The 11,810-nt window shown below is 35.4% G+C and overlaps 1 protein-coding gene across 1 annotated transcript; it reads left to right on the forward strand.

Annotated features, from left to right (window-relative positions):
- Nucleotides 272–3,492, forward strand: LOC109825501 (nucleoside diphosphate kinase 1). The gene is made up of 4 exons (XM_020392356.1): nucleotides 272–423; nucleotides 535–583; nucleotides 1,537–1,768; nucleotides 3,108–3,492. Exons 1-4 carry the CDS (start codon nucleotides 373–375, stop codon nucleotides 3,220–3,222), a joined length of 447 nt encoding a protein of 148 aa, XP_020247945.1. The 5' UTR covers nucleotides 272–372; the 3' UTR covers nucleotides 3,223–3,492.

The raw sequence follows: 11,810 nt of genomic DNA on the forward strand, positions 1-11,810 counted from the left end.
GTATTGTATTTTAGAATTGGGTTTAAAGACAAATACCAAAAGTGAATTGAGCTTAAAGATATAACTAATAATACTTGGGTTTAAAGATAAAGTTAGGTAAACAAATGAGCCTAAAGACAAAAACCCCTTAAAATAAACATCTCCTAAGACTAGGGGCTGGATCAAAATCTAATTTCCTGCACAAAAATTCGAAACCGAACAAAGCGTATACGGAAACGAATTATTCAAAAAAAAAAAAACTCGAAACATTCGACTCCAAATATTCTTTGAGCCCTTTATATAAATCGCTCGATCGCCGCCCCCTCTCAATCTGCAATCTAGGGTTTCAGCTACTTACTTCATTCTCGCCGCACAAATCGAAATCAACTGAAAATGGAGCAGACCTTCATCATGATCAAGCCCGATGGCGTCCAGAGAGGCCTGGTAACTAAAGGATTGTTCTTTTTCTTTTATTGGTTCATTTAATTTTATGGTGTGTGAGTTTTAAGGGTTCTCTTCGTGTAATAGCTGATGAATTTTTTTGATGATGTTTAGGTTGGTGAGATCATTAGCCGATTTGAGAAGAAGGGTTTCTACTTGAAAGGTAAAAGATCTTCCTTGGTGTTAGATTTTGACATGTAGTTTCCTTTTGATTTTGTTCTAAATTTACGCAATTTTTTAATGATGTTTAGTTTGAATCTTGGTTGTGGTTTCCTTTTGATTTTGTTCTAAATTTACAATTTTTTTTATCTCTGTATTATGTACTCTGATTAAGTTCTGTCATCACTATAATAGTTTAAGAATAATTATAAGCTTAGATTTTTAGTGCATGAATTGAAGATCATAGGAGATGGAAAATCAAGGCTTCTAGTTTCTTAGACGAAACTATCAATCTTGGATGATGGGTATCTTGATTTCGATCTGAAAACAAATGGAACTTATTATTTGAAATATTGATATTCTTATATTTGATTCATTAGTTTAGATCTGTAATTTTGATTCTATGAATAAATTATGAAACATGGGTATTCTGTCTATTGTTTATTTGTTTTTGAATGATTTTTTTATGTATTCAGTATTTTTTTTATTCATCAAAGGCAGAAATCTGGGGGTCCAATATTTTGGTTTTAGTCATCCATTTTTTTATTGTTAGAAGAAATCTTAGTTTGTGGTATTGCAAGTATATAGGCCTATTGCTCTCATCTTTGTTAGAAAACTATCAACCATGAGTACGTGCTTTCTTATGTTTGATGCTTTTATATTAGATCTATACTTTGATTCTGTTGAGAAATTATGAAACATGTGTAACCTATCCTGAAGTTGGTGATTTGTTTTTAAATGAATTTTTAGTTATTCAAAGAAGAGATTACACAAATCTAGGGTACAATGTTTTCATTCAATGTCATCCTTTTCATGATGGTTGCAAGTGTTAATATAGGCATACACATCTTATTTCTACAAGAAACTATGAACCATGAGTATATTTAATTTGCCTAAACTAAAGGGGAAAAAATGGTGATTTACATTTATTAATTGACATTATAACTTCTGATATAGCAATGAAGCTTATTACTGTGGAGAGAGCTTTTGCTGAGAAGCACTATGAGGACCTTTCCTCAAAGCCCTTCTTTGCTGGGCTTGTTGAATACATCATCTCCGGCCCAGTGGTTGCTATGGTTTGGGAGGGAAAGAATGTTGTTTTGACTGGTCGCAAGATTATTGGTGCCACTAATCCGGCAGAGTCTGCTCCTGGAACCATCCGTGGTGATTACGCCATTATGGTTGGCAGGTAAATGTTATTTTCATTTGTTGTTTCAGAAGTTTGGGTTATTGATATAAATCCTACAGTGCATATCACATGTTGATCTTTTGTTGATGGGGTTCTGTTGTTTCAAACTAAAATATTTCAGTCATTAGTTGAATTGTCTTGAACAAAAATAATTATGCATGACTTAATCTTTTTAAAATGGTCATTTTAACATGTCTCCATGTAATTCCTAAAAAAACATGTCTCAATTTGAAACTGCTAGATTGGGCTGTAAACGAATCGAATTGAGTACCTTGGTGTTCGGATTTGTATTCTTTTAAGATTTTCGAATTCCAATACAAATTCGAATACCCCACTCTGAATTTCTTCGAATTTAAATTTAAATTCAAATATTTCTCTAATACTTGCTCATATTTATCGTAGACTACAATACATTTATTTGACTAATAATTTATAGTTTATGAATAATAAACTATGTGATTAATTAAATGATTATATTTAGTTAAAGAAATTTGTTGTAAAAGTTGACATTTGGCTCTTTTAATTTTGTCAAATTAGTATACAACTTAAATTACAAAATGTAAATGAGTCAATGACGTAACATCATGTATGTAATAATACAGATCGTAAGGGATGAAACTGTAAGCGAATATCTGATAATTAATTGAATCTAATATACATCTAGTTAAATTTTATTCGATTATGAACCGAATACTAGTAAAAACTATTTGGTTATTGTTAAATGAACTACCAAATCAAATATAACTGAATAGCAGGGTAAACACTTAACTAACTATTTGTTGATTATTTGGTTTGTTTCCACCTGTAGTACTGGATTTAGTGCTGTTAATGATATTTCTGAGGCTGATTTGTTTGGAAAATTATCTTGGAACATATAGGTGGCGAACATGCCTTAATCATGTCTCGTACTAATCTGCATTACTGCTTATTTCTGATATTGGCTATTTCTTAAATGAATATAATTAAGCTCGTTTAACTTTGAAATTAATATGCATCTTAAAACTAATATACATATCAGTCGATTGTTTATTTCAGTAATGTGCATCTTAAATGTTTACAATTATGACACAGTATATAACATCCTGCGGGAAACTATTTTGGTCATCAGATCATAGTCTGTTGATAAATAATTTTCTTTTATGTTAATGCAGTAGGTTGTGATGATCTAATAGTGTTGTTTTACCCTTTTATATTTATCAAAGCAGATGCAGATTTCAACATTTTTTAGTTCTTTTTTTATTTGTTTGTAAATGAATTTCCTGATATCAGAAATTGATTGTGAAACACTTTCTTGAACTGCTGCTTGCTAACTTGTGGTTCATTAACTTCTGGCATGCAGGAATATCATCCATGGAAGTGATGCAGTCGAGAGTGCGAGGAAGGAGATTGCACTGTGGTTCCCTGAGGGCGTCTCAGAGTGGCAGAGCAGCGCTCACTCCTGGATCTATGAGTAAAGCTGCAGTCTTCAGTGCTGCTTAGTTTGATATTTATGGGCTTTAGCATTTTCATTAGTCAAGCACTATAATTTATGAGTCTTAAGTTTTGTACGAGTATTAGATATTTGTCTGTGAGACTTGCTGCTGGAGAAGTCTTTATGTTTGGTTTTGGGGGCTGGCCTACAACAGTATCTCCCCAGTTATGTGGTGATTAATTATGTGACTTTGATGTTTTATCTCTTTTCTGTTGCTTGCTGTTTCTCAGATGTGTGGATTTACCTTTAATCATTTCTGTGGTCAATTAATTTTTTATTTTACTTCCAATGCCATCATTTAATATTTTAAGTGAGACATATTTTTGCTTGGCATGAGCCTAAGTTGAAAGGTTTATTGCTGCATTCCAGAAAATGGAAATACATGCTTTATATCTTTACATGCATCTATCAATGGTTAAGCGAGCTTTTTATATCACAGCGGCTATCGGTGAACTCTTATCCCTAATTTTTTTTTGAAGTGTGTTTAAATTTTATTTTTTTCCCCTCTCTCGTAGTATTTATGGAATTTAGTACTTTTTGCTCTTTTCAGTTCAGAGTTGTGAATCCTGAATCTTTATTTTCAGAAGTATCGGAGGTCTAATAATTATTATAGCAGCAAGGGATGAGTCAGGTTGGAGAACCCAAATATAAGACTAGATATTTGCATAGTATTGTAATGTTAGTTTATCGCTGGACAAAAGAATCTTACAAAATCCATTATAAGGGGAAAAAAGTTGGAGATCCCAAATACAAGACTAGATATTTGCATAGGACAAATTTTCAAAACCAACCCTTTTGGGTTTTTAATTGCAAAAAACGACCCATTTCACTATTATTTAAATATTTTCAAAACCGGTCGTTTTTTGCAATTAAAAACCCAAAAGGGTTGGTTTTGAAAATTTGTCCTATTTGCATAGAATTATATCGTAAGTTTATCACTGGGGGGAAAAGTCTTAAAGGAATCTATTATATGTAAAATCATATAGAGAGGAAAAAAAATATAATACATGTTACACTGTTAATTTTAAATCGATTGAAACAGGTAAACAATGAAGGAGAAATTGTATGTAACCTTTATTAAAATAGCACAAGGAAGAAGTAAAGAACTGAACTTTGCACATCTGATGAACACTGATAAGCATCCAAGGAATTGTAAAATGGGTTTTAAACCTCGACAACCTTGTGGCAACTTGTACGTGCAGGCAGGGAAATAGATTATTATCATGATATCATCATGTTGTTAATTAAATAATTGATAACATAAGAGGTAAGGAAAGCTTTTGCACCTGTTGTTGTCGTCGGTATATTTTGTAAATTATTGAATGGCTAAATAGCACCTATCACTTATATACCCCTACTTATATCTAGCAACAAAGTTACACTAAAGTTTTTAAAACTTACACTTATGTACTTCCACTTATTTTTGGTAGCACCTGTATACCCTAAAGTTATTAATACTTGTACTTAAAAATCCTAAAGTTTTTAACTTTGACACTCAAGTGCCATGAATTTTTTAAAACTTACACTTAAATACTCTCAGATTAAATACCCTCAAGTTTGCAGAACCGAGAGTATTTATGTGCAAGTTTTAAAAGCTTTAGGATGTTTAAGTGCTAGTTGTAAAGTTTTAAAAGCTTTAGGGTGTGCAAATTAAGAGCTCACCATCTGCCTTACCATTTGAGTGACTGAAAGATTTTAAATGCTCTTGACAAAGGGCTACAACCAAGTCTCGAAGAACAAATTCTTCTGGTGACACTAATAATACAGGCATGTTGACTTGGTCTAGAGGCGATGCATGCTGTTGTGGGCCACCTATAAACATCCTTGTGATGGGGGAATCACAGAATTCTCTAAGGAGTTATTTACACTAACAGACCGGTCTAGCATTATGATATTAAGATTTCAGTGTCTAATATCGAATAAGAGTCGACTTTTTGGTCTTTTAAAGTAACATCTAACGTCGTCCAAACCTACAAAAGTTACTATTGTTCAACTGAAGCTCGCCTCATCGATCTAGCGATCCAGATTGAAAGAGAAGCTTAGAAGTAGGGGTGGAAGTGAACCGAATAATTAATAAATAGTTCGGTTATTATTCATCCAGATATTCGGTCAAGTTCGATTCGGTAGTTCATTTAGTGTTAAACGAATAATTTTTAGCATTCGACTTATAAACGAATAGAATTTAACCAAAGGTACATTCGATTCGGTTGATTATTAACTATTCGATAACTTTTCACGTTTTAGTCCTATTAATTAAACCTTTTGCAAACACTATTTATCTAAATTTTTATTTACAAATGTTAACCCATATAAATACTTAAGGGGGATTCTAGGGCTTGGGCTTTTTCATTTTCTTAGCCGCCTCCAACCTCCACTCCAGACCCGACCCTAGGGCTAGGGCTTTCTCCTCTCGTCTTTGAGATCCGCCCCCTCCGCTTAGCCGCTTGTCTTCGATGATCGTCTTCAATATCAGCCCCCTCCGCTCAGCTGCTTGTCTTCGACTCTCGTCTTTCAAATCCGCCCTTCCGCTCGACCCTCACTTGTCTTCGACTCTCATCTTCGACAGTCTCTTCTGTCGTCGATAGTCTCCTTCTCCGCTCAAATCCCATTGTCCCCCTCATCCGTCGACCGCTCTCTGCACCCCCCCCCTCGGAGTTTGGAAATTCCCTCTCTAGCGTGTCCTCGACCTCACCAACCTACCACCTTTTCAACAAATTGTAAGATAAAACTTAAAATTTTTTATTTTTCTTGATTTTAACTTGAATTAGTTCCTAATCGAATGTTCACGAATAGTTACCGAACACGTACACAACTAAACAAAGCAAATTTGAATTCTAAATGTTATTCGAGTCGAATTTGAACACGAATATGAATAGTGCTATTTGAGCTGAATTCGAATTCGAACAAGGCACTATTCGTTTAGATTCGCTTCGTTTCCACCCCTACTTAGAAGCATGATTTCTTCTTGTAGATTCGGTACTGAGTTCTGATACCATGGATATATGGGCTTATACAAATCAAATTCTTACAAAATCACCAGATTATACCTCTAGTATATATGCTAATTGTACTCATCTGTAATGCAATTAATGAGGGGTAAATAGATATAACAATCGCCTACCAATGTTTCTAATGTTTGAATAAAATATGGTGTATCCTATACATACCTAATGACCTAGTCATTGTCGAAATCCACATTGGAAACAATTATGTGCTAGAACAGGTCATAATAAGTCTAAATTAAACTTGGACAAATATCAGCAAACCATTAAAATTCGAAGATAATCAATAATCAATAAAGTATCCACGCCAATAAAAACATACATTTATATATTCCATTCAGGTTTCCGTTTGATTTTGTTTTATAGGTTAATGAATAAACTTTCAATGCCATTGAGAGTTATGTACAATATGTTGGGATCATGACATACAACGCAGCGGAAAAAACATATCATGACTATTAATCAAAATTAATTAAATATTAGAAGAATACCTGAAACGCTTTCCGAATTTCTACAATAATCTGTCCCGAGATCAATCCAAAATAGCTTCCTCAAAAGAAAAAGCCTCCAATTGAAATCCACCCGTCACCGTAGAGGAGCAATACTGAGAGATAGGTTCTCAAAAATCTATTTCTTCATATTATCTTCATAAGATTTTGAATCTCTTCTCTTTTCACCTCTCATAAGGCTACATATGAACCCTATTTATAGGATTACACTAGTCTTAGAGATTTTAACTTTAAACAATTCATAATTATCTAGAACTCTATCCATAACAATTAAGGATAGAATAGATTTGTTCAAAAACTTTATCCATAACAATTAAGGATAGAAATAGATTTATTCAAAAACTTTATCCATAACAATTAAGGATAGAAATAGAATTGTATTGCATGTATACCTCTTCTAATGACATTAGTGAGACCAATTGGGTCCCATATCAAGAACCAATTATTAATCAAATTAATAATTTTAATTTAACAATCAAATCCCTATCCGACCAATTGTTCATAAAAGCTCTTCCATAATATGGGATTAATTATTAATAAATAATATCTTACATTCAATCCCTTCCAGTATCATTTATTTTAGGCAACTCTTTTAAGCAGGACAACTCACCTATTTGCTCATGCCTAAATTTGCAATTCCCATGAACATAAATAAAAATTATTTTGAAACATCAAAATATTTTATTTTTTATAAGAAAATAAATTTTGTAAAAATATTTTCAAAGCTACCTGCCGGCAGGAATTTAATAGCTTCATGGGAATGCATAATAAATTAACTCATCATAATGAGCATACTGGATCCTATCTAGACATCCATCATTTTCCTAAATGAAATTTAGCAACCCAATGTTTCAGGTTGTGTAGCGCTTGCTAAACAAGCTTAACCATCACATCAAAGCATACTAAATTATCAAATCGAAAATGATAATATCATCAAGTCAAAGGGACCATGTAACAATTTGAACTCTCTATCTCTTAGGTGACTCATCCTAGAGAATTCAAATACGGTCTAGTGCTACACACATCATAATGCGTGCTTATGACATACACCCGGAGAATCTCCATTCTCGATGGTTGAGACCCACCACCATATCTCATATATCGGTGTCATGCATAATAACCTGTTATAACAAAGTTATCATTTACTAGTTATAGGTTAAGCACAAATTTAAGAAATTTCTAAGTTAGATCATATCTCCAAGCAAGTGACCATCACAATGCATGATCTAACAAAATAACTTCTAAGGATATATATAACAATTATATAAATAATAACCAAATTATGTGCAACAATTAAATTTATTAACATTACAATATTATTACATAATTTGTATTGGATGTTCAAGGGCAAATTATTATTACTATTCCAGCACAATATTCACTTAGGCATACCTAAGTTTAACAAATTTCCCTTGGGAAAAAACTCCTTACATCAAAAATAAAACCTGACAACAAAACTCTTGTATAAAAGGCTTACGAAGACTCAACCCACTAGCCAAACTCCCTAGGAATAGGCCGACGAAAAACCGAAGATAAAACAGAGGTATTAATCTTCTTCACCAGAGCACACAACATTTTCTAGTAAACAGCCTTTTATTCCTTTATGTTATTGTGGAAAAAGTGACTTGGTCTTATTGTAGATCAGTCTTCTTTATTATATAGATAAATAAATAGTTCAAGGTTACAAGTGTACCCGATGTGGAACGAAAAATGCTTAATAAAGAAAATAGACACTAAAAGTACTTACTACTCTAATACTCCCCCTTAAGCTAGTGCAAAGATGTCAGTCATGCACATCTTGTTACTAAGTGCATCAAACAATGACCATGACAAGGCTTTTGTAAGTATGTCAACAATCTGATCAATCGATCGAACACGTGGAGTAACAATCTTCTTAGATAACACCATATTATGGATAAAATGACAGTGCACTTCGATATGCCTTGTCTGCTTATGAAATATAGGATTGCTTTCAATGTAGATACCTGCTTGATTGTCACAGTAGAGTGTCATGGGCTTCGAGAAAACAATGCAATCTTCTGTAATAGTGAGGGAACCTAAGTCATCTCACATGCGGCATGAGCCATAGCCTTGTACTCAGCTTTAACATTGGAAAGAGAAAAAAATGTTTGTGTCTTACTTCACCAAGTGACCAAATTGCCTCCAACAAAAGTGTAATAACCACTAATTGAATGATGATAAAAATGACTACTTGCCCAATTAGCATCAAAGTAGCCTACAATATCCAAATTGTTGGAAGTACGATAAAAGAGTCTTTTCCCTAGTATTCCTGTTAGGTATCATAATACCTGACAAGCTGCAGACTAATATAATTGATGTGAATTCTACATATATCGATTGAGAACTCCAACAACATAAGTGATATCGGGACATGTAAAAGTTAAATAGATGAGCTTGCTAATTAATTTCTAGTAACTAGTAGGATTAGAGAGTGCTTCCCCCAAATTCTGATCAAATCCAATTTGAAAGTCCATAGCATATGAAATGGCTTGGAATTAGGCATGTCAGTATCATCAAAAAGGTCGATAAGATACTTCCTTTGAGATAGAGTTAGCCTCTTAGAGGAACGAGCAATCTCTATCCTAAGAAAGTACCATAAAACACCCAAATCTTTTATCTAAAAGTGAGAACTAAAATATAACTTTAAGTCTCAAATGCCTTGATGATCATCTCCTGATATAACAAATCATCCATGTATATAGTAAGGACAATAGTACCAGTGCTAGAATGCCTCACAAAAATGGAATGACCCAATGAAGTACGTTTTAAGCCATAGTTACTAATCATCATACTAAATTTATCAAACCATGCACGAGGAGACCGCTTCAAACCATAGATGACTTTTTTAAATTGACAAACTTATTAGGCTTCCCCTGAACTTCATATCCTGGTGGCTGAACCATATACACATTTTCTTGCAAATCACCATGCAAGAAGGCATTCTTGACATCTAGCTAAAAAAATAGCCAATTTTTCACAATTGCAACTAATAATAAAATCCGCACTAAATGCAAGTGAGCAACAAGAGATAATATCTCAAAGTAATCGACGCCAAAGGTTTGAGTATACCCTTTAGCAACTATGCGAGCCTTTACTTGCTCCACTTGATCTGTTGGAAGAAATTTCATTGTATACACCCAACAAAAACCAACTATAACTTTTCCTAGTGGTGAAGTAGTAAGTTCCCAAGTTTTATTAGAATGAAAGGCATCAATTTCTTCATGTATTGCACTTTTCCACCCTGGATTTAAAAGACCTTCATGAAATGATTTAGGAGTTGTTTGTTGGAAAGTTTGTAGTAAGAGAAATAAAAGAAAATTTTGATTTGTATTCCTTTGATCTCGATTACAATTGGATTTCCTAATTACAAAAGAGAGAAGAATTAATCTGGATTCTCCCCTTTGTTTAATTCTGGGTTCTTCACGGTAGCGATGGAATGCCTCCCTCGAATGTTCGCGTCAAGTTTGCTCTCCGTTGACGATCCGCACGTCGTGATTCACTGGAACGGTATCTCCTCCTCACGATTTGACGCTGTGGAGAACTTGCGTGGCAAGTTTGAAACTCTCGACGAGTTGATAACTCTGAACGACTTTAAACTCTTGAAAAAGAGTTGATTTAAACCGAAAATCGGTTAATAGCCAAGGATGAAGAAGCTCCTGTTGCCGAACGTTGCTGAGGGGTGACGTCGATCTCCTCAAAAGCCTTCCCAAGGATCTCTTCTGTTGCTGCCAAGAAGTTCCAACAGACCGAACCCCTGAACTGAATTGATTCTCAGTTATTTATAGAGGACTAAAGGGTGTAACCACCCCTTAAATCACTCTTAAGTGGGGTGTAACCGCCCTTAAATCATGGGAAATAGTTTTGGAACTGTTCAGGGGTGTGATCCCCCCTAAAATCTCTCTATAATAGGGTGTAACCGACCCCATTAAGTGGAGATATGGTTTTAAAAACCGTTCAGGTTCTGTTTGAATCAGTCAAACACAAAAAACGCGGGTCTGACCCTCGCGTTTTGATGTTGCAATGTAGGTCCGACTATGGCATTTTGATGTTGTAACGCAGGTCCGACTCCAGCGTTTTTAATGTTGACACACGGGGAGGACCTCCGCGTTTTGGTGTTGCAACGTAGGTCCGACCCCTGTGTTTTGTTGCTGATACACGAGGAGGACTGTTCGCGGGAAAAACCGTAGCTTTCTTCATTAATGAGATAATTGTCATCTTGAGTTACAACTTTTTGAGTTTACAAAAGATCCGGTCTTTTATAGATCCGGTTACAACTAAATCAAAGAAAATAAAGAAAAATTACAACTCTCCTCTGTGAACAAATCACGAGCTCCTGTTTTGCGGTCGCTCGCTTTGGTGGGTTCTTTGCCTGCGCCGGGGTTAATCCGTGGACCACCGCGCGATCTAGATCCGGTCGGATCTACACGAGTATGCGGGTATTATTCCACGAAGGGAATAATAGCCGGGAGGGATTAATCCACCAAGGGAATAATCGCTCGGATCTCGAGATCTAAGACCAAGCTTAGATCTGGAGTGTAGCCTCGTGTAGATCTCAGATCTGTTCTTTCTTCCTCTCGAGATCCTGCCTTTTCTGACGTGGATGGTCGCCGAGGATCAGATCTGAATGGTGCAAGTCTTCTGGTCTTCAAGCTCCGAGTTCACTCTTCAATCCGGCAGAGTTTCGGCTCTTGAAAGTTCGACCCCCGAAAATAAACATCTCTAGGCCTATTTATAGGCTCTCAGGACAGTGGCTGCAAAAAGAGAATCGTCGGCCACCTCTGGTCTGGTCTTCAAGCTCCGAGTTCACTCTTCAATCCGGCAGAGTTTCGGCTCTTGAAAGTTCGACCCCCGAAAATAAACATCTCTAGGCCTATTTATAGGCTCTCAGGACAGTGGTTGCAAAAAGAGAATTGTCGGCCACCTCTGGCCACTGTCGGCCACCTCGGGCCACTGTCGGCCACCTCGGGGTGGCCGACACTGTGCCTAGCCACCTTGGGGTGGCTCGGCTCATGGCCGAGCCCCCGCGGGCGGTGTTTTCC

The sequence above is a fragment of the Asparagus officinalis genome, chromosome 10, assembly GCF_001876935.1.
Source record: "Asparagus officinalis chromosome 10, Aspof.V1, whole genome shotgun sequence".
Taxonomy (NCBI): Eukaryota; Viridiplantae; Streptophyta; class Magnoliopsida; order Asparagales; family Asparagaceae; genus Asparagus; species Asparagus officinalis.